We start from the raw sequence: 24,272 nt of genomic DNA on the forward strand, positions 1-24,272 counted from the left end.
TAAACGATGAAAATAACCATGGATTTATGTAATATAAACACTTTCGAGTATAGGACACTTACTTGAGTTGAAATCGTGAAGAACACCTCAAAATCGCCCAAAATCCGAGTTTGAAACTCAAAAAAATGAAAAACAAACGTGTTGTTCGTCCTTTAACTGCCCAGAATTTTCGGGGGCACTATTCATGCGTTTTTACTGTACACTGGGTACTGTTCATTGGTACTGTTCATTGGTACTGTGCATTTAGAAGAGATGAAATGTTGCCTGTCAGTAGAATAAGGGTCTAATTGTGATAGATAAGAGGATGATGCGGACGCCTTTTCTGGCAAAAACTACCAAGCTCAGCTTTGTTGTAGTTTATCATTTTTAATAAGACTTTTAAGTTTTAGGTCTGTACGTAAGTCTAAACAGGTAACATTGATAAAACTTATTAAGTCTCCATACGTAAGATTGTTATATGGAATTTGACCATTAAACCTATCTCTAGTTTTAGTTCTTACCTTTTCGGCAAATAATCTGGGTAATCCACTAATAAATCTTTCATTCCAGAAAGGTTTATTGCAGTCTTCTCTAACCATTACCTTTTCTATGAACATATCTTTATACCACCTAAAGTCTGTTAATTTTGGGCAGCTAAGATTATTTAGAAGTTCAAGACTTCTATCCTGAAATAATTTTGGTTCACCAATAAAATGTTTGGCTATACAGTAGATTAAAGTTGCAGTAGCGTCTTCTTTAGATTCTTGCTATGCTATTTGAGTATTATTTTCAGTTTTTACAACAATTATTACTGCTTTGGCATTCAGGATTTGATTCCTATTTTCTTCGGAAAGGTAATTATCACACCAATTCTTTAATGTACCAGTAAAACCTGATACTATTAAGGTTGCTGCGTGTTTATCTGACGCATTTTTCATTTTGTATGCTGTTACGGAAATTCCTATTTTATGAAGCTTTTTGTAGATTTGGCTTTCAGCTAAACCATCAATATTCCATTCGGAAATTCCAGTTCCATCGTGACTGTAGTGGGATAGATAGATATCTTGTTCGAACTGAACGTCTGGAAATGATGTTCTTTTGTAATAATTCTTTTTATTAGGGTGTCGAGGATCATTCATTAATCTACTTACTTCAGGAGTAGTGGTAGAGATAGGTTTTAGAGTGAGTGAAGGTTTTAATTTATTTATAGAATCTACAAGCTCTTTAGAAGCTCTTTCTATCATCTTTAGTTTAGTTTCCCTGTCAGGGATGGTTTCTTCCTTTAACAGAATTTCATATTTGTTATTTAATGAAGTTAACTGTGTTTGCAGTTTATGGAGTTCAACGGTTTTATTTTTTCTAGTACTAGCTTGTTCTGTATTAGACTTTGAGATACTTAGTTTTGTTTTATGTTGTTCTTCTATTTTTTCTAGAAGTTCATTTGTAAAATCAAATTTTCCGCTTAATTGAGGGAATATTTATTTAGAAAATTCAAGGATTTTGATAGTAGGATGTGTTTCAAATGTGGATGCTACCATCGTTCTAGTAGGGGTTGCTATCTTGTTGGTATCTTTTAGCTGATTAGATACAACATGTAAAAGGTTATTTGTGTAGTTATTTTGGACAATTAGTTTGTTTAGATCTTTGTTTGTTGGTTCTTTGTCAAGGTAGGTACTTTCTCTTTTAAAAGGGGAAGCTGTGACTACCTCATTTTGAACGGGTATTATGATTTCATCTAATGGTGGAATGGTGGCCTCTATTATACCTTTATTTTTGGCATACCATTTATTGATAATCATTTGTAAAGATTCCTTTTGATTTGGAATATGTCCTGTTAATTCGAACCATTTAAAAAATTCAATATCACATCTAAGTATTTTTAAGTCCTTAATCCATTTATTTCTAAAAGTTCTTCTTTGGTCAAAAGAATAGGTATATACGTACCATTCTCTTTTAATGTTATTATCAGGGTGTTCCCACTGAGCATTTAGACTTTTCCAGTCTGTTTTGAAATTATTTTCTTCTTTAAGGGTTCCGAGTCTATCAATTGTTTCAGCGGATGGACTTTTATGAATGAAGGGTCCCTTTTGATAGATTACTTTAGGAACAGTTTTGTTAAAATCTACTCTTTTTATTTTTCTATCAAGTTCTTCGATTAACTCTTCGTCGCTTTTATCGCTTTTACAACTTTTACTATTTCCCTCAAGGGGTTTGAAAGAAGAAGGTCTGCTGAAGGACATTCTTCTACTAGAAGAGGCTTCGCTTAAAGAGTTAGATCTTAAATTTTTTTAAGTCTACTGCACCTATAGGATGTTGAATAACTTGTTCGATATATGAACTTTCTGGTTCATATTTTGGTTGAGTTATGGCTTCAAAACGGAATTCATCTTTCGATAATATCTCATCCCATCGAATCATTCTAGGGACGAAGGTGTTGCTATGTTCTTGGTTTGCTTCCAGGTGTGCTCCTGATGCCAAATCATGAAATGTATTCCCTTGTTTTCCAGGTGTGCGCCTGATGCCGAAGCTTGAAATGTATTCCCTTGTTTTCCAAGTGGGCGTCTGATGCCAAAACTTGAAATGTATTCCCTTGTTTTCCAGGTGGGCGCCCTATGCAAAATCATGAAATGTATTCCCTTTTTTTCTATGTGAGCGCCTCATGCCTAAACTTGAAATGTATTCCCATGCTTTCCAAGTGGGCGCCTGATGCGAAAACTTGAAATGTATTCCCTTGTTTTTCAGGTCACGCCTGATGCCAAAACTTGAAATGTATTCCCTTGTTTTCCAAGTTGTCACCTTATGCTAAAGCTTGAAATGTATCCCTTGTTTTCCAAGTGGGCGCCTGATACCGAAACTTGAAATGTATTGCCTTGTTTTCTAGGTGGGCGCCTTATGCCGAAACTAGAAATGTATTCCCTTGTTTTCCAGGTGGGCGTCTGATGCAAAAACTTTAAATGTATTCCCTTGTTATCTAGGTGGGCGCCTGATGCCAAAACATGAAATGTATTCCCTTATTTTCCAGGTGGGCGCCTGATGCCAAAACTTGGAATGTATTCTTTTGTTTTATTGGTGGGAACCTGATGCCAAAACTTGCAATGTATTTCCTTATTTTCTAGGTCGGCGCCTGATGCCAAAACTTGAAATGTATTACCTTATTTTTTAGGTAAAACTTACAATGTATTCCATTGTTTTCTCGGTGGGCGCGAGATGCCAAAACTTGTAATGTATTCCCTTGTTATCCAAGTGGGCGTCTGATGCCAAAACTTGAAATGTATTCCCTTGTTTTTCAGGTGTGCGCCGTATGCAAAATCATGAGATGTATTCCCTTGTTTTCCTGGTGGGTGCCTGATGCCAAAAACTGCAATGTATTCCCTTATTTTCCAGGTCGTCGCCTTATGCAAAAACATTCAATGTATTCCCTTATTTTCCAAGTGGGTGCCTGATGCCAAAACTTGAAATGTATTTCCTTGTTTTCCAGGTGTGTGCCTGATGCCGAAGCTTGAAATGTATTCCCTTGTTATCAAAGTGGGCGTCTGATGCCAAAACTAGAAATGTATTCCCTTTTTTCCAGGTGGGCGCCTTATGCAAAATCATGAAATGTATTCTCTTTTTTTCTATGCGGGCGCCTGATCCATAAACTTGAAATGTATTCCCATGTTTTCCAGGTGGGCGCCTGATGACAAAACTTGAAATGTATTCCTTTATTTGCCAAGTGGTCGCCGTATGCCGAAACTTGAAATGTATTACCTTATTTTCTAGGTGGGCGCCTGTTGCCAAATGTTGAAATGTATTGCCTTGTTTTCTAGGTGGGTGCCTTATGCCAAAACTTTAAATGTATTCCCTTGTTTTCCAGGTGGTCGCCTGATGCCGAAACTTGCAATGTATTCCCTTGTTATCCAAGTAGGCGCCTGATGCCAAAACTTGAAAACTATTATCTTCTTTTCCAAGTGGTCGCCTTATGCCAAAACTTGCAATGTATTCCCTTGTTATCCAGGTGGGTGCCTGATGCCAAAACTTGCAATGTATTCCCTTATTTCCCAGGTGAGCGCGTGATGCCGAAACTTGCAATATATTCCCTTATTTTCCAGGTGGGCTCATGATGACAAAACTTGCAATGTATTCCCTTGTTATTTAGGTGGGCGCCTGATGCCAAAACCTGAAATATATTCCGTTGTTATCCAAGTAGGCGACTGATGCCAAAATTTGCAATGTATTCCCTTGTTTCCCAGGTGGGCGCCTGATCTCAAAACTTAAAATATATTCCGTTGTTATCCAGGTGGGCGCCTGATGCTAAAACATGCAATGTATTCCCTTGTTTTCTAGGTGGGCTCCTGATGCCAAAACTTGAAATGTATTCCCTTGTTTCCAGGTGGGCGCCTGATGCAAAAACTTGAAATTTATTCCCTTTTTATCTAGGTGGGCGCCTGATGCCAAAACATGAAATATATTTCATTGATCTCCAGGTGGGCGTCTGATGCCAAACTTGAAATATATTCCCTTATTTTCCAAGTGGGCGCCTGATGCCAAAACTTGAAATATATTCCCTTGTTTCCAAGTGATCGCCTGATGCCGAAACTTGAATGTATTCCCTTGTTATCCAAGTAGGCGCCTGATGCCAAAACTTGAAATCTATTATCTTCTTTTCCAAGTGGTCGCCTTGTGCCAAAACTTGCAATGTATTCCCTTGTTATCTAGGTGGGTGTCTGATGCCAAAACTTGCAATGTATTCCCTTATTTTCTAGGTGGGCTCCTGATGCCAAATCTTGAAATGTATTCCCTTGTTTCCAAGGAGGGCGCTTGATGCCAAAACTTTAAATGTATTCCCTTGTTATCCAGGTGGGCGCCTGATGCCAAAACATGAAATGTATTGCCTTGTTATCCAGGTGGGCGCCTGATGCCAAAACTTGAAATGTATTACCATGTTTTCCAGGTGGCCTCCTAGTGCCAAAACATGAAATATATTGCCTCGTTATCTAGGTGGGCGCCTGATGCCTCCCCCTAGTTCTGCATTCCCTTGTTATGCAGGTGGGTGTCTGATGCCAAAACATGAAATATAATCCCTTGTTTTCCAAGTGGGCGCCTGATGCCAAAACTTGAAATGTATCCCCTTGTTTTTCTGGTGGGCGCCGGATGCCAAAACTAGCAATGTATTCCCTTATTTTCCAGGTCAGCACCTGATGCCAAAACATGCAATGTATTCCCTTATTTTCCAGGTGGACGCCTGATGCCAAAACTTACAATGTATTCCCTTGTTTTCAGGTGGGCGCCACATGCCAAAACTTGCAATGTATTCCCTTGTTGTCCAAGTGGGCGTCTGATGCCAAAACATGAAATGTATTCCCTTGTTTTCCAGGTGGGCGCCTTATGCAAAATCATGAAATTTATTCCCTTTTTTTCTATATGGGCGCCTGATGCCTAAACTTGAAATGTATTCCCATATTTTCAAGGTGGGCGCCTGATGCGAAAACTTGAAATGTATTCCCTTATTTTTCAGGTCACGCCTGATGCCAAAACTTGAAATATATTCTCTTGTTTTCCATGTGTGCGCCTGATGCCAAAGCTTCAAATGTATTCCCTTGTTTTCCAAGTGGGCGCCTGATGCCGAAACTTGCAATGTATTCCCTTGTTTTCTAGGAGGGCGCCTAATGCTAAAACTTGCAATGTATTCCCTTATTATCTAGGTGGGCGCCTGATGCCAAAACTTGCAATGTATTCCCTTGTTTTCCAAGTGGGCGCCTGATGCCGAAACTTGAAATGTATTGCCTTATTTTCTAGGTGGGCGCCTTATGCCAGAACTTGAAATGTATTCCCTTGTTTTCCAGGTGGGCGCCTGATGCCAAAACTTGCAATGTATTCCCTTGTTATCCAAGTGGGCATCTGATGCCAAAACTTGAAATGTATTCCCTTGTTTTATAGGTGGGCGCTGTATGCAAAATCATGAAATGTATTCCCTTTTTTTCTATGTGGGCACCTGATGCCTAAACTTGAAATGTATTCCCATGTTTTCCAGGTGGGCGCCAGATGCCAAACCTTGAAATGTATTCCCTTGTTTTTAGGTGACGCCTGGTGCCAAAACTGATATCAAAACTCGGAATATATTCCCTTGTTATCTAGGTGGGCGCCTGATGCCAAAACATAAAATGTATTGCCTTGTTATCCAGGTGGGCGCCTGATGCAAAAACATGAATTGTATTCCTATGTTTTCCAAGTGTTCTCCTAGTGCCAAAACATGAAATATATTGCCCCGTTATCCAGGTGGGCGTCTGATGCTAAAACTTGAAATGTATTCCCTTGTTATCCAGGTGGGCGCCTGATGCCAAAACATGAAATGTATTCCCTTGTTTTCCAAGTGGGTGTCTGATGCCAAAACTTGAAACGTATTCATTTTTTTCTATGTGGGCGCCTGATGCCAAAACTTGCAATGTATTCCGTTATTTTCCAAGTCGGCACCTGATGCCAAAACATGCAATTAATTCTCTTATTTTCTAGGTGGATGCCTGATGTCAAAACTTACAATGTATTCCCTTGTTTTCCAGGTGGGCGCCCTATACAAAATCATGAAATGTATTCCCTTTTTTTCTATGTGGGCACCTGATGCCTAAACTTGAAATGTATTACCATGTTTTCCAGGTGGGCACCTGATGCGAAAACTTGAAATGTATTCCCTTGTTTTTCAGGTCACGCCTGATGCCGAAACTTGCAATGTATTCCCTTGTTTTCCAAGTGGGCGGCTAATGCTGAAACTTGCAATAAATTACCTTATTATCTAGGTGGGTGCCTGATGCAAAAACTTGAAAAGTATTGCCTTGTTTCTTAGGTGGGCGCATGATGCCAAAACATGAAATGTATTCCCTTGTTATCCAGGTGGGCTCCTGATGCCAAAACTTAAAATGTATTCCCGTATTATCTAGGTGGGCGCCTGATGCCAAAACATGAAATATTTTTCGTTGTTATCAAGGGGGGCGCCTGATTCCAAATCGTGAAATGTATTCCCTTGTTATCCAGGTGGGTGCCTGATGCCAAATCGTGAAATGTATTCCCTTGTTTTCCAATTGGGCGCCTGATGCCAAAACTTGAAATGTATTCCCTTGTTTTCCAGGTGAGCGCCTGATGCCAAACCTTGAAATGTATTCCCTTGTTTTTTAGGTGACGCCTGATGCCAAAACTTGAAATGTATTCCCTTGTTTTACAAGTGGTCGCCTTATGTCGAAACTTGAAATGTATTCCCTTGTTTTCCATGTGGGCGCCTGATGCCAAAACTTGAAATTTATTCCCCTGTTTTCTAGGTGAGCGCCTGATGCCGAAACTTGGAATGTATTCCCTTTTTTCTAGGTGAGCGCCTGATGCCGAAACTGGCAATGTAGTCCCTTATTTTCCAAGTGGGCTCCTAATGCCAAACAATATAATGTATTCCCTTATTATCCAGGTGGGTGCCTGATGCCAAAACATGAAAAATATTCCGTTGTTATCCAGGTGGGCGCTTTATTCCAAATCGCTAAATGTATTCCCTTGTTTTCCAGGTGTGCGCCTGATGCCAAAGCTTGAAATGTATTCCCTTGTTTTCCAAGTGGGCGCCTGATGCCGAAACTTGCAATGTATTCCCTTGTTTTCCAGGTGGGCGCCTAATGCTGAAACTTGCAATGTATTCCCTTATTATCTAGGTGGGCGCCTGATGCCAAAACATGCAATGTATTCCCTTATTTTCTAGGTGGGCTCCTGATGCCAAAACTTGAAAAATATTCCCTTGTTTCCTAGGTGGGCGCCTGATATCAAAACTCGGAATATATTCCCTTGTTATCTAGGTGGGCGCCAGATGCCAAAACATAAAATGTATTGCCTTGTTATCCAGGTGGGCGCCTGATGCAAAAACATGAAATGTATTCCTATGTTTTCCAAGTGTTCTCCTAGTGCCAAAACATGAAATATATTGCCTCGTTATCCAGGTGGGCGTTTGATGCTAAAACTTGAAATGTATTCCCTTGTTATCCAGGTGGGCGCCTGATGCCAAAACATGAAATGTATTCCCTTGTTTTCCAAGTGGGTGTCTGATGCCAAAACTTGAAACGTATTCATTTTTTTCTATGTGGGCGCCTGATGCCAAAACTTGCAATGTATTCCGTTATTTTCCAAGTCGGCACCTGATGCCAAAACATGCAATTAATTCTCTTATTTTCTAGGTGGATGCCTGATGTCAAAACTTACAATGTATTCCCTTGTTTTCCAGGTGGGCGCCCTATGCAAAATCATGAAATGTATTCCCTTTTTTTCTATGTGGGCACCTGATGCCTAAACTTGAAATGTATTTCCATGTTTTCCAGGTGGGCACCTGATGCGAAAACTTGAAATGTATTCCCTTGTTTTTCAGGTCACTCCTGATGCCGAAACTTGCAATGTATTCCCTTGTTTTCCAAGTGGGCGGCTAATGCTGAAACTTGCAATAAATTACCTTATTATCTAGGTGGGTGCCTGATGCCAAAACTTGCAATGTATTCCCTTATTTTCTAGGTGGGTTCCTGATGCAAAAACTTGAAAAGTATTGCCTTGTTTCCTAGGTGGGCTCATGATGCCAAAACATGAAATGTATTCCCTTGTTATCCAGGTGGGCTCCTGATGCCAAAACTTAAAATGTATTCCCTTATTATCTAGGTGGGCGCCTGATGCCAAAACATGAAATATTTTTCGTTGTTATCAAGGGGGCGCCTGATTCCAAATCGTGAAATGTATTCCCTTGTTATCCAGGTGGGTGCCTGATGCCAAATCGTGAAATGTATTCCCTTGTTTTCCAATTGGGCGCCTGATGCCAAAACTTGAAATGTATTCCCTTGTTTTCCAGGTGAGCGCCTGAAGCCAAATCTTGAAATATATTCCCTTGTTTTTTAGGTGACGCCTGATGTCAAAACTTGGAATGTATTCCCTTGTTTTACAAGTGGTCGCCTTATGTCGAAACTTGAAATGTATTCCCTTGTTTTCCATGTGGGCGCCTGATGCCAAAACTTGAAATGTATTCCCCTGTTTTCTAGGTGAGCGCCTGATGCCGAAACATGGAATGTATTCCCTTTTTTCTAGGTGAGCGCCTGATGCCGAAACTGGCAATGTAGTCCCTTATTTTCCAAGTGGGCTCCTGATGCCAAACAATACAATGTATTCCCTTATTATCCAGGTGGGCGCCTGATGCCAAAACATGAAAAATATTCCGTTGTTATCCAGGTGGGCGCTTTATTCCAAATCGCTAAATGTATTCCCTTATTTTCCAGGTGTGCGCCTGATGCCAAAGCTTGAAATGTATTCCCTTGTTTTCCAAGTGGGCGCCTGATGCCGAAACTTGCAATGTATTCCCTTGTTTTCCAGGTGGGCGCCTAATGCTGAAACTTGCAATGTATTCCCTTATTATCTAGGTGGGCGCCTGATGCCAAAACATGCAATGTATTCCCTTATTTTCTAGGTGGGCTCCTGATGCCAAAACTTGAAAAGTATTCCCTTGTTTCCTAGGTGGGCGCCTGATATCAAAACTCGGAATATATTCCCTTGTTATCTAGGTGGGCGCCTGATGCCAAAACATAAAATGTATTGCCTTGTTATCCAGGTGGGCGCCTGATGCAAAAACATGAAATGTATTCCTATGTTTTCCAAGTGTTCTCCTAGTGCCAAAACATGAAATATATTGCCTCGTTATCCAGGTGGGCGTTTGATGCTAAAACTTGAAATGTATTCCCTTGTTATCCAGGTGGGCGCCTGATGCCAAAACATGAAATGTATTCCCTTGTTTTCCAAGTGGGTGTCTGATGCCAAAACTTGAAACGTATTCATTTTTTTCTATGTGGGCGCCTGATGCCAAAACTTGCAATGTATTCCGTTATTTTCCAAGTCGGCACCTGATGCCAAAACATACAATTTATTCCCTTATTTTCTAGGTGGATGCCTGATGTCAAAACTTACAATGTATTCCCTTGTTTTCCAGGTGGGCGCCCTATACAAAATCATGAAATGTATTCCCTTTTTTTCTGTGTGGGCACCTGATGCCTAAACTTGAAATGTATTACCATGTTTTCCAGGTGGGCACCTGATGCGAAAACTTGAAATGTATTCCCTTGTTTTTCAGGTCACGCCTGATGCCGAAACTTGCAATGTATTCCCTTGTTTTCCAAGTGGGCGGCTAATGCTGAAACTTGCAATAAATTACCTTATTATCTAGGTGGGTGCCTGATGCCAAAACTTGCAATGTATTCCCTTATTTTCTAGGTGGGTTCCTGATGCAAAAACTTGAAAAGTATTACCTTGTTTCCTAGGTGAGCGCCTGATGCCAAAACATGAAATGTATTCCCTTGTTATCCAGGTGGGTTCCTGATGCCAAAACTTAAAATGTATTCCCTTATTATCTAGGAGGGCGCCTGATGCCAAAACATGAAATATTTTTCGTTATTATCAAGGGGGGCGCCTGATTCCAAATCGTGAAATGTATTCCCTTGTTATCCAAGTGGGTGCCTGATGCCAAATCGTGAAATGTATTCCCTTGTTTTCCAATTGGGCGCCTGATGCCAAAACTTGAAATGTATTCCCTTGTTTTCCAGGTGAGCGCCTGATGCCGAAACTTGGAATGTACTCCCTTGTTTTCTAGGTGAGCGCCTGATGCCGAAACTGGCAATGTAGTCCCTTATTTTCCAAGTGGGCTCCTGATGTCAAACCATACAATGTATTCTCTTATTATCCAGGTGTGTGCCTGATGCCAAAACATGAAAAATATTCCTTTGTTATCCAGGTGGGCGCTTTATTCCAAATCGTTAAATGTATTCCCTTTTTTTCCAAGTGGGCGCCTGATGCCGAAACTTGCAATGTATTCCCTTGTTTTCCAGGTGGGCGCCTAATGCTGAAACTTGCAATGTATTCCCTTATTATCTAGGTGGGCGCCTGATGCCAAAACTTGCAATGTATTCCCTTATTTTCTAGGTGGGCTCCTGATGCCAAAACTTGAAAAGTATTCCCTTATTTCCTAGGTGGGCTCATGATGCCAAAACTCAAAATTTATTCCCTTGTTATCTAGGTGAGCGCCTGATGCCAAAACATAAAATGTATTGCCTTGTTATCCAGGTGGGCGCTTGATGCAAAAACATGAAATGTATTCCCTTGTTTTCCAGGTGGTCTCCTGGTGCCAAAACATGAAATATATTGCCTCGTTATCCAGGTGGGTGTCTGATGCCAAAACTTGAAATGTATTCCCTTGTTATCTAGGTGGGCGCCTGAAGCCAAAACATGAAATGCATTCCCTTGTTTTCCAGGTGGGTGCCTGATACCAAAACTTGAAATGTATTCCCTTTTTTTCTATGTGGGAGCCGGATGCCAAAACTTGAAATGTATTCCAATGTTTTCCAGGTGGGCACCTGATGCGAAAACTTGAAATGTATTCCCTTGTTTTTCAGGTCACGCCTGATGCCGAAACTTGCAATGTATTCCCTTGTTTTCCAAGTGGGCGACTAATGCTGAAACTTGCAATGTATTACCTTATTTTCTAGGTGGGCGCCCTATGCAAAATGATGAAATATATTCCCTTTTTTTCTATGTGGGCGCCTGATGCCTAAACTTGAAATGTATTCCCATGTTTTCCAGGTGGGAACTTGATGCGAAAACTTGAAATGTATTCCCTTGTTTTTCAGGTCACGCCTGATGCCGAAACTTGCAATGTATTCCCATGTTTTCCAAGTGGGCGGCTAATGCTGAAACTTGCAATGTATTACCTTATTATCTAGGTGGGCGCCTGATGCCAAAACTTGCAATGTATTCCCTTGTTATCCAGGTGGGCTCCTAATGCCAAAACTTAAAATGTATTCCCTTATTATCTAGGTGGGCGCCTGATGCCAAAACATGAAATATATTTCGTTGTTATCAAGGGGGGCGCCTGATGCCAAATCGTGAAATGTATTCCCTTGTTTTCCATGTGTGCGCCTGATGCCAAAGCTTCAAATGTATTCCCTTGTTTTCCAAGTGGGCGCCTGATGCCGAAACTTGCAATGTATTCCCTTGTTTTCTAGGAGGGCGCCTAATGCTAAAACTTGCAATGTATTCCCTTATTATCTAGGTGGGCGCCTGATGCCAAAACTTGCAATGTATTCCCTTGTTTTCCAAGTGGGCGCCTGATGCCGAAACTTGAAATGTATTGCCTTATTTTCTAGGTGGGCGCCTTATGCCAGAACTTGAAATGTATTCCCTTGTTTTCCAGGTGGGCGCTTGATGGCAAAACTTGCAATGTATTCCCTTGTTATCCAAGTGGGCATCTGATGCCAAAACTTGAAATGTATTCCCTTGTTTTATAGGTGGGCGCTGTATGCAAATTCATGAAATGTATTCCCTTTTTTTCTATGTGGGCACCTGATGCCTAAACTTGAAATGTATTCCCATGTTTTCCAGGTGGGCGCCTGATGCCAAACCTTGAAATGTATTCCCTTGTTTTTCAGGTGACACCTGATGCCAAAACTTGAAATGTAATCCTTTGTTTTACAAGTGGTCGCCTTATGTCGAAACTTGAAATGTATTCCCTTGTTTTCCATGTGGGCGCCTGATGTCGAAACTTGAAATGTATTCCCTTGTTTTCCATGTGGGCGCCTGATGCCAAAACTTGAAATGTATTCCCTTGTTTTCCAGGTGAGCGCCTGATGCCGAAACTTGCAATGTATTCCCTTGTTTCCTAGGTGGGCGCCTGATGCCAAAACTTGAAATGTATTCCCTTGTTATCCAGGTTGGCTCCTGATGCCAAAATTTAAAATGTATTCCCTTATTATCTAGGTGGGGGCCTAATGCCAAAACATGAAATATATTTCATTGTTATCAAGGGGGGCGCCTGATGCCAAATCGTGAAATGTATTCCCTTGTTATCCAGGTGGGCGCCTAATGCCAAATCGTGAAATGTATTCCCTTGTTTTTCAATTGGGCGCCTGATGCCAAAACTTGAAATGTATTCCCTTGTTTTCCAGGTGAGCGCCTGATGCCGAAACTTGGAATGTACTCCACTGTTTTCTAGGTGAGCGCCTGATGCCGAAACTGGCAATGTAGTCCCTTATTTTCCAAGTGGGCTTTTGATGCCAAAACTTACAATGTATTCCCTTGTTTTCCATGTGGGCGCCTGATGCCAAAACTTGAAATGTATTCCCTTGTTTTCCAGGTGAGCGCCTGATGCCGAAACTTGCAATGTATTCCCTTGTTTCCAGGTGGGCGCCAGATGCCAAAACTTGAAATGTATTCCCTTGTTATCCAAGTGGGCGTCTGATGCCAAAACTTGAAATGTATTACCTTGTTTTCTAGGTGGGCGTTGTATGCAAAATCATGAAATGTATTCCCTTTTTTTCTATGTGGGCACCTGATGCCTAAACTTGAAATGTATTCCCATATTTTCCAGGTGGGCGCCTGATGCCAAACATTGAAATGTATTCCCTTGTTTTTCAGGTGACTCCTTATGCCAAAACTTGAAATGTATTCCCTTGTTTTACAAGTGGTCGCCTTATGTCAAAACTTGAAATGTATTCCCTTGTTTGCCATGTGGGCGTCTGATGCCAAAACTTGAAATGTATTCCCTTGTTTTCCAGGTGAGCGCCTGATGCCGAAACTTGGAATGTACTCCCTTGTTTTCTAGGTGAGCGCTTGATGCCGAAACTGGCAATGTAGTCCCTGATTTTCCAAGTGGGCTCCTGATGCCAAACCATACAATGTATTCCCTTATTATCCAGTTAGGCGCCTGATGCCAAAACATGAAAAATATTCCGTTGTTATCCAGGTGGGCGCTTGATTCCAAATCGTTAAATGTATTCCCTTGTTTTCCAAGTGGGCGCCTGATTCCGAAACTTGCAATGTATTCCCTTGTTTTCCAGGTGGGCGCCTAATGCTGAAACTTGAAATGTATTCCGTTATTATCTAGGTGGGCGCCCGATGACAAAACTTGCAATGTATTCCCTTATTTTCTAGGTGGCACCTGATGCCAAAACTTGAAAAGTATTCCCTTATTTCCTAGGTGGGCTCCTGATGCCAAAACTCAAAATGTATTCCCTTTATATCTAGGTGAGCGCCTGATGCCAAAACATAAAATGTATTGCCTTGTTATCCAGGTGGGCGCCTGATGCAAAAACATGAAATGTATTCCCATGTTTTCCATGTGGTCTCCTAGTGCCAAAACATGAAATATATTGCCTCGTTATCCAGGTGGGCGCCTGATGCCAAAACTTGAAATGTATTCCCTTGTTATCCAGGTGGGGGCCTGATGCCAAAACATGAAATGTATTCCCCTGTTTTCCAGGTGGGTGCCTGATGCCAAAACTTGAAATGTATTCCCTTTTTTTCTATGTGGGAGCCGGATGCCAAAACTTGCAATGTATTTCCTTATTTTCCAGGTCTGCGCCTGATGCCAAAACATGCAATTTATTCCCTTATTTTCTAGGTGGATGCCTGATGCCAAAACTTACAATGTATTCCCTTGTTTTCCAGGTGGGCGCCCTATGCAAAATGATGAAATGTATTCCCTTTTTTTCTATGTGGGCGCCTGATGCCTAAACTTGAAATGTATTCCCATGTTTTCTAGGTGGGCACCTGATACGAAAACTTGAAATGTATTCCCTTATTTTTCAGGTCACGCCTGATGCCGAAACTTGCAATGTATTCCCTTGTTTTCCAAGTGGGCGGCTAATGCTGAAACTTGCAATGTATTACCTTATTATCTAGGTGGGCTCCTGATGCCAAAACTTGCAATGTATTCCCTTATTTTCTAGGTGGGTTCCTGATGATAAAACTTGAAAAGTATTACCTTGTTTCCTCGGTGGGCGCCTGATGCCAAAACATGAAATGTATTCCCTTGTTATCCAGGTGGGTGCCTGATGCCAAATCGTGAAATGTATTCCCTTGTTTTCCAATTGGGCGCCTGATGCCAAAACTTGAAATGTAATCCATTGTTTTCCAGGTGAGCGCCTGATGCCAAACCTTGAAATGTATTCCCTTGTTTTTTAGGTGACGCCTGATGCCAAAACTTGAAATGTATTCCCTTGTTTTACAAGTGGTCGCCTTATGTCGAAACTTGAAATATATTCCCTTGTTTTCCATGTGGGCGCCTGATGCCAAAACTTGAAATGTATTCCCTTGTTTTCCAGGTGAGCGCCTGATGCCGAAACTTGGAATGTACTCCCTTGTTTTCTAGGTGAGCGCCTGATGCCGAAACTGGCAATGTAGTCCCTTATTTTCCAAGTGGGCTTCTGATGCCAAAACTTACAATGTATTCCCTTGTTTTCCAGGTGGCCGCTAGATGCCAAAACTTGAAATGTATTCCCTTGTTATCCAAGTGGGCGCCTGATGCCGAAACTTGAAATGTATTGCCTTTTTTTCTTGGTGGGCGCCTTATACCAGAACTTGAAATGTATTCCCTTGTTTTCCAGGTGGGCGCCTGATGCCAAAACTTGCAATGTATTCCCTTGTTATCCAAGTGGGCATCTGATGCCAAAACTTGAAATGTATTCCCTTGTTTTATAGGTGGGCGTTGTATGCAAAATCATGAAATGTATTCCCTTTTTTTCTATGTGGGCACCTGATGCCTAAACTTGAAATGTATTCCCATGTTTTCCAGGTGGGCGCCTGATGCCAAACCTTGAAATGCATTCCCTTGTTTTTCAGGTGACACCTGATGCCAAAACTTGAAATGTATTCCTTTATTTTACAAGTGGTCGCCTTATGTCGAAACTTGAACTGTATTCCCTTGTTTTCCATGTGGGCGACTGATGCCAAAACATGAAATGTATTCCCTTGTTTTCCAGGTGAGCGCCTGATGCCGAAACTTGCAATGTATTCCCTTGTTTCCTAGGTGGGCGCCTGATGCCAAAACTTGAAATATATTCCCTTGTTATCCAAGTTGGCTCCTGATGCCAAAATTTAAAATGTATTCCCTTATTATCTAGGTTGGGGCCTGATGCCAAAACATGAAATATATTTCATTGTTATCAAGGGGGGCGCCTGATGCCAAATCGTGAAATGTATTCCCTTGTTATCCAGGTGGGCGCCTGATGCCAAATCGTGAAATGTATTCCCTTCTTTTTCAATTGGGCGCCTGATGCCAAAACTTGAAATGTATTCCCTTGTTTTCCAGGTGAGCGCCTGATGCTGAAACTTGAAATATATTCCGTTATTATCTAGGTGGGCGCCCGATGACAAAACTTGCAATGTATTCCCTTATTTTCTAGGTGGCACTTGATGCCAAAACTTGAAAAGTATTCCCTTATTTCCTAGGTGGGCTCCTGATGCCAAAACTCAAAATGTATTCCCTTTATATCTAGGTGAGCGCCTGATGCCAAAACATAAAATGTATTGCCTTGTTATCCAGGTGGGCGCCTGATGCAAAAACATGAAATGTATTCCCATGTTTTCCATGTGGTCTCCTAGTGCCAAAACATGAAATATATTGCCTCGTTATCCAGGTGGGCGCCTGATGCCAAAACTTGAAATGTATTCCCTTGTTATCCAGGTGGGGGCCTGATGCCAAAACATGAAATGTATTCCCCTGTTTTCCAGGTGGGTGCCTGATGCCAAAACTTGAAATGTATTCCCTTTTTTTCTATGTGGGAGCCGGATGCCAAAACTTGCAATGTATTCCCTTATTTTCCAGGTCGGCGCCTGATGCCAAAACATGTAATTTATTCCCTTATTTTCTAGGTGGATGCCTGATGCCAAAACTTACAATGTATTCCCTTGTTTTCCAGGTGAGCGCCCTATGCAAAATGATGAAATGTATTCCCTTTTTTTCTATGTGGGCGCCTGATGCCTAAACTTGAAATGTATTCCCATGTTTTCTAGGTGGGCACCTGATACGAAAACTTGAAATGTATTCCCTTATTTTTCAGGTCACGCCTGATGCCGAAACTTGCAATGTATTCCCTTGTTTTCCAAGTGGGCGGCTAATGCTGAAACTTGCAATGTATTACCTTATTATCTAGGTGGGCTCCTAATGCCAAAACTTGCAATGTATTCCCTTATTTTCTAGGTGGGTTCCTTATGATAAAACTTGAAAAGTATTACCTTGTTTCCTCGGTGGGCGCCTGATGCCAAAACATGAAATGTATTCCCTTGTTATCCAGGTGGGTGCCTGATGCCAAATCGTGAAATGTATTCCCTTGTTTTCCAATTGGGCGCCTGATGCCAAAACTTGAAATGTAATCCATTGTTTTCCAGGTGAGCGCCTGATGCCAAACCTTGAAATGTATTCCCTTGTTTTTTAGGTGACGCCTGATGCCAAAACTTGAAATGTATTCCCTTGTTTTACAAGTGGTCGCCTTATGTCGAAACTTGAAATATATTCCCTTGTTTTCCATGTGGGCGCCTGATGCCAAAACTTGAAATGTATTCCCTTGTTTTCCAGGTGAGCGCCTGATGCCGAAACTTGGAATGTACTCCCTTGTTTTCTAGGTGAGCGCCTGATGCCGAAACTGGCAATGTAGTCCCTTATTTTCCAAGTGGGCTTCTGATGCCAAAACTTACAATGTATTCCCTTGTTTTCCAGGTGGCCGCTAGATGCCAAAACTTGAAATGTATTCCCTTGTTATCCAAGTGGGCGCCTGATGCTGAAACTTGAAATGTATTGCCTTTTTTTCTTGGTGGGCGCCTTATACCAGAACTTGAAATGTATTCCCTTGTTTTCCAGGTGGGCGCCTGATGCCAAAACTTGCAATGTATTCCCTTGTTATCCAAGTGGGCATCTGATGCCAAAACTTGAAATGTATTCCCTTGTTTTATAGGTGGGCGTTGTATGCAAAATCATGAAATGTATTCCCTTTTTTTCTATGTGGGCACCTGATGCCTAAACTTGAAATGTATTCCCATGTTTTCCAGGTGGGCGCCTGATGCCAAACCTTGAAATGCATTCACTTGTTTTTCAGGTGACACCTGATGCCAAAACTTGAAATGTATTCCTTTATTTTACAAGTGGTCGCCTTATGTCGAAACTTGAACTGTATTCCCTTGTTTTCCATGTGGGCGACTGATGCCAAAACATGAAATGTATTCCCTTGTTTTCCAGGTGAGCGCCTGATGCCGAAACTTGCAATGTATTCTCTTGTTTCCTAGGTGGGCGCCTGATGCCAAAACTTGAAATATATTCCCTTGTTATCCAAGTTGGCTCCTGATGCCAAAATTTAAAATGTATTCCCTTATTATCTAGGTTGGGGCCTGATGCCAAAACATGAAATATATTTCATTGTTATCAAGGGGGGCGCCTGATGCCAAATCGTGAAATGTATTCCCTTGTTATCCAGGTGGGCGCCTGATGCCAAATCGTGAAATGTATTCCCTTCTTTTTCAATTGGGCGCCTGATGCCAAAACTTGAAATGTATTCCCTTGTTTTCCAGGTGAGCGCCTGATGCCGAAACTTGGAATGTACTCCCTTGTTTTCTAGGTGAGCGCCTGATGCCGAAACTGGCAATGTAGTCCCTTATTTTCCAAGTGGGCTTCTGATGCCAAAACTTACAATGTATTCCCTTGTTTTCCAGGTGGCCGCTAGATGCCAAAACTTGAAATGTATTCCCTTGTTATCCAAATGGGCGTCTGATGCCAAAACTTGAAATGTATTACCTTGTTTTCTAGGTGGGCGCTGTATGCAAAATCAAGAAATGTATTCCCTTTTTTTCTATGTGGGCACCTGATGACTAAACTTGAAATGTATTCCCATATTTTCCAGGTGGGCGCCTGATGCCAAACCTTGAAATGTATTCCCTTGTTTTTCAGGTGACTCCTTATGCCAAAACTTGAAATGTATTCCCTTGTTTTACAAGTGGTCGCCTTATGTCGAAACTTGAAATGTATTCCCTTGTTTTCCATGTGGGCGCCTGATGCCAAAACTTGAAATGTATTCCCTTGTTTTCCAGGTGAGCGCCTGATGCCGAAACTTGGAATGTACTCCCTTGTTTTCTAGGTGAGCGCCTGATACCAAAACTGGCAATGTAGTCCCTTATTTTCCAAGTGGGCTTCTGATGACAAAACTTTCAATGTATTCCCTTGTTTTCTAGGTGGGCGTCTGATGCCAAAACTTGAAATGTATTCCCTTGTTATCCAAGTGGGCGTCTGATGCAAAAACTTGAAATGTAATACCTTGTTTTCTAGGTGGGCGCTGTAGGCAAAATCATGAAATGTATTCCCTTTTTTTCTATGTGGGCACCAGATGCCTAAACTTGAAATGTATTCCCATATTTTCCAGGTGGGCGCCTGATGCCAAACCATGAAACGTATTCCATTGTTTTTCAGGTGACTCCTTATGCCAAAACTTGAAATGTATTCCCTTGTTTTACAAGTGGTCGCCTTATGTCAAAACTTGAAATGTATTCCCTTGTTTTCCATGTGGGCGCCTGATGCCAAAACTTGAAATGTATTCCCTTGTTTTCCAGGTGAGCGCCTGATGCCGAAACTTGGAATGTACTCCCTTGTTTTCTAGGCGAGCGCTTGATGCCGAAACTGGCAATGTAGTCCCTGATTTTCCAAGTGGGCTCCTGATGCCAAACCATACAATGTATTCCCTTATTATCCAGGTAGGCGCCTGATGCCAAAACATGAAAAATATTCCGTTGTTATCCAGGTGGGCGCCTGATGCCAAATCGTTAAATGTATTCCCTTGTTTTTCAATTGGGCGCCTGATACCAAAACTTGAAATGTATTCCCTTGTTTTCCAGGTGAGCTCCTGATGCCGAAACTTGGAATGTACTCCCTTGTTTTCTAGGTGAGCGCCTGATGCCGAAACTGGCAATGTAGTCCCTTATTTTCCAAGTGGGCTTCTGATGCCAAAACTTACAATGTATTCCCTTGTTTTCCAGGTGGCCGCTAGATGCCAAAACTTGAAATGTATTCCCTTGTTATCCAAGTGGGCGTCTGATGCCAAAACTTGAAATGTATTACCTTGTTTTCTAGGTGGGCGCTGTATGCAAAATCAAGAAATGTATTCCCTTTTTTTCTATGTGGGCACCTGATGACTAAACTTGAAATGTATTCCCATATTTTCCAGGTGGGCGTCTGATGCCAAAACTTGAAATGTATTACCTTGTTTTCTAGGTGGGCGCTGTATGCAAAATCAAGAAATGTATTCCCTTTTTTTCTATGTGGGCACCTGATGACTAAACTTGAAATGTATTCCCATATTTTCCAGGTGGGCGCCTGATGCCAAACCTTGAAATGTATTCCCTTGTTTTTCAGGTGACTCCTTATGCCAAAACTTGAAATGTATTCCCTTGTTTTACAAGTGGTCGCCTTATGTCGAAACTTGAAATGTATTCCCTTGTTTTCCATGTGGGCGCCTGATGCCAAAACTTGAAATGTATTCCCTTGTTTTCCAGGTGAGCGCCTGATGCCGAAACTTGGAATGTACTCCCTTGTTTTCTAGGTGAGCGCCTGATACCGAAACTGGCAATGTAGTCCCTTATTTTCCAAGTGGGCTTCTGATGCCAAAACTTTCAATGTATTCCCTTGTTTTCTAGGTGGGCGTCTGATGCCAAAACTTGAAATGTATTCCCTTGTTATCCAAGTGGGCGTCTGATGCAAAAACTTGAAATGTAATACCTTGTTTTCTAGGTGGGCGCTGTATGCAAAATAATGAAATGTATTCCCTTTTTTTCTATGTGGGCACCTGATGCCTAAACTTGAAATGTATTCCCATATTTTCCAGGTGGGAGCCTGATGCCAAACCATGAAACGTATTCCATTGTTTTTCAGGTGACTCCTTATGCCAAAACTTGAAATGTATTCCCTTGTTTTACAAGTGGTCGCCTTATGTCAAAACTTGAAATGTATTCCCTTGTTTTCCATGTGGGCGCCTGATGCCAAAACTTGAAATGTATTCCCTTGTTTTCCAGGTGAGCGCCTGATGCCGAAACTTGGAATGTACTCCCTTGTTTTCTAGGTGAGCGCTTGATGCCGAAACTGGCAATGTAGTCCCTGATTTTCCAAGTGGGCTCCTGATGCCAAACCATACAATGTATTCCCTTATTATCCAGGTAGGCGCCTGATGCCAAAACATGAAAAATATTCCGTTGTTATCCAGGTGGGCGCCTGATGCCAAATCGTTAAATGTATTCCCTTGTTTTTCAATTGGGCGCCTGATACCAAAACTTGAAATGTATTCCCTTGTTTTCCAGGTGAGCTCCTGATGCCGAAACTTGGAATGTACTCCCTTGTTTTCTAGGTGAGCGCCTGATGCCGAAACTGGCAATGTAGTCCCTTATTTTCCAAGTGGGCTTCTGATGCCAAAACTTACAATGTATTCCCTTGTTTTCCAGGTGGCCGCTAGATGCCAAAACTTGAAATGTATTCCCTTGTTATCCAAGTGGGCGTCTGATGCCAAAACTTGAAATGTATTACCTTGTTTTCTAGGTGGGCGCTGTATGCAAAATCAAGAAATGTATTCCCTTTTTTTCTATGTGGGCACTTGATGACTAAACTTGAAATGTATTCCCATATTTTCCAGGTGGGCGTCTGATGCCAAAACATGAAATGTATTACCTTGTTTTCTTGGTGGGTGCTGTATGCAAAATCAAGAAATGTATTCCCTTTTTTTCTATGTGGGCACCTGATGACTAAACTTGAAATGTATTCCCATATTTTCCAGGTGGGCGCCTGATGCCAAACCTTGAAATGTATTCCGTTGTTTTTCAGGTGACTCCTTATGCCAAAACTTGAAATGTATTCCCTTGTTTTACAAGTGGTCGCCTTATGTCGAAACTTGAAATGTATTCCCTTGTTTTCCATGTGGGCGCCTGATGCCAAAACTTGAAATGTATTCCCTTGTTTTCCAGGTGAGCGCCTGATGCCGAAACTTGGAATGTACTCCCTTGTTTTCTAGGTGAGCGCCTGATACCGAAACTGGCAATGTAGTCCCTTATTTTCCAAGTGGGCTTCTGATGCCAAAACTTTCAATGTATTCCCTTGTTTTCTAGGTGGGCGTCTGATGCCAAAACTTGAAATGTATTCCCTTGTTATCCAAGTGGGCGTCTGATGCAAAAACTTGAAATGTAATACCTTGTTTTCTAGGTGGGCGCTGTATGCAAAATAATGAAATGTATTCCCTTTTTTTCTATGTGGGCACCTGATGCCTAAACTTGAAATGTATTCCCATATTTTCTAGGTGGGAGCCTGATGCCAAACCATGAAACGTATTCCATTGTTTTTCAGGTGACTCCTTATGCCAAAACTTGAAATGTATTCCCTTGTTTTACAAGTGGTCGCCTTATGTCAAAACTTGAAATGTATTCCCTTGTTTTCCATGTGGGCGCCTGATGCCAAAACTTGAAATGTATTCCCTTGTTTTCCAGGTGAGCGCCTGATGCCGAAACTTGGAATGTACTCCCTTGTTTTCTAGGTGAGCGCTTGATGCCGAAACTGGCAATGTAGTCCCTGATTTTCCAAGTGGGCTCGTGATGCCAAACCATACAATGTATTCCCTTATTATCCAGGTAGGCGCCTGATGCCAAAACATGAAAAATATTCCGTTGTTATCCAGGTGGGCGCCTGATGCCAAATCGTTAAATGTATTCCCTTGTTTTTCAATTGGGCGCCTGATGCCAAAACTTGAAATGTATTCCCTTGTTTTCCAGGTGAGCGCCTGATGCCGAAACTTGGAATGTACTCCCTTGTTTTCTAGGTGAGCGCCTGATGCCGAAACTGGCAATGTAGTCTCTTATTTTCCAAGTGGGCTTCTGATGCCAAAACTTACAATGTATTCCCTTGTTTTCCAGGTGAGCGCCTGATGCCGAAACTTGCAATGTATTCTCTTGTTTCCTAGGTGGGCGCCTGATGCCAAAACTTGAAATATATTCCCTTGTTATCCAAGTTGGCTCCTGATGCCAAAATTTAAAATGTATTCCCTTATTATCTAGGTTGGGGCCTGATGCCAAAACATGAAATATATTTCATTGTTATCAAGGGGGGCGCCTGATGCCAAATCGTGAAATGTATTCCCTTGTTATCCAGGTGGGCGCCTGATGCCAAATCGTGAAATGTATTCCCTTCTTTTTCAATTGGGCGCCTGATGCCAAAACTTGAAATGTATTCCCTTGTTTTCCAGGTGAGCGCCTGATGCCGAAACTTGGAATGTACTCCCTTGTTTTCTAGGTGAGCGCCTGATGCCGAAACTGGCAATGTAGTCCCTTATTTTCCAAGTGGGCTTCTGATGCCAAAACTTACAATGTATTCCCTTGTTTTCCAGGTGGCCGCTAGATGCCAAAACTTGAAATGTATTCCCTTGTTATCCAAATGGGCGTCTGATGCCAAAACTTGAAATGTATTACCTTGTTTTCTAGGTGGGCGCTGTATGCAAAATCAAGAAATGTATTCCCTTTTTTTCTATGTGGGCACCTGATGACTAAACTTGAAATGTATTCCCATATTTTCCAGGTGGGCGCCTGATGCCAAACCTTGAAATGTATTCCCTTGTTTTTCAGGTGACTCCTTATGCCAAAACTTGAAATGTATTCCCTTGTTTTACAAGTGGTCGCCTTATGTCGAAACTTGAAATGTATTCCCTTGTTTTCCATGTGGGCGCCTGATGCCAAAACTTGAAATGTATTCCCTTGTTTTCCAGGTGAGCGCCTGATGCCGAAACTTGGAATGTACTCCCTTGTTTTCTAGGTGAGCGCCTGATACCAAAACTGGCAATGTAGTCCCTTATTTTCCAAGTGGGCTTCTGATGACAAAACTTTCAATGTATTCCCTTGTTTTCTAGGTGGGCGTCTGATGCCAAAACTTGAAATGTATTCCCTTGTTATCCAAGTGGGCGTCTGATGCAAAAACTTGAAATGTAATACCTTGTTTTCTAGGTGGGCGCTGTAGGCAAAATCATGAAATGTATTCCCTTTTTTTCTATGTGGGCACCAGATGCCTAAACTTGAAATGTATTCCCATATTTTCCAGGTGGGCGCCTGATGCCAAACCATGAAACGTATTCCATTGTTTTTCAGGTGACTCCTTATGCCAAAACTTGAAATGTATTCCCTTGTTTTACAAGTGGTCGCCTTATGTCAAAACTTGAAATGTATTCCCTTGTTTTCCATGTGGGCGCCTGATGCCAAAACTTGAAATGTATTCCCTTGTTTTCCAGGTGAGCGCCTGATGCCGAAACTTGGAATGTACTCCCTTGTTTTCTAGGCGAGCGCTTGATGCCGAAACTGGCAATGTAGTCCCTGATTTTCCAAGTGGGCTCCTGATGCCAAACCATACAATGTATTCCCTTATTATCCAGGTAGGCGCCTGATGCCAAAACATGAAAAATATTCCGTTGTTATCCAGGTGGGCGCCTGATGCCAAATCG

General features: G+C 41.7%; 1 protein-coding gene across 1 annotated transcript in view; it reads right to left on the reverse strand.

Annotated features, from left to right (window-relative positions):
* Positions 1-746: 746 nt before the first annotated feature.
* Positions 747-24,272, reverse strand: part of LOC107788459 (uncharacterized) — an 84,324-nt gene continuing 60,798 nt past the window's right edge. Inside the window, exon 2 of the mRNA XM_075236128.1 lies at positions 747-1,259. Within this exon, the coding sequence (XP_075092229.1) occupies positions 747-1,259 (513 nt within the window). The remainder of the gene's footprint in view (positions 1,260-24,272) is intronic.

Source organism: Nicotiana tabacum, chromosome 18 (assembly GCF_000715075.1).
Source record: "Nicotiana tabacum cultivar K326 chromosome 18, ASM71507v2, whole genome shotgun sequence".
NCBI classification, from domain to species: domain Eukaryota; kingdom Viridiplantae; phylum Streptophyta; class Magnoliopsida; order Solanales; family Solanaceae; genus Nicotiana; species Nicotiana tabacum.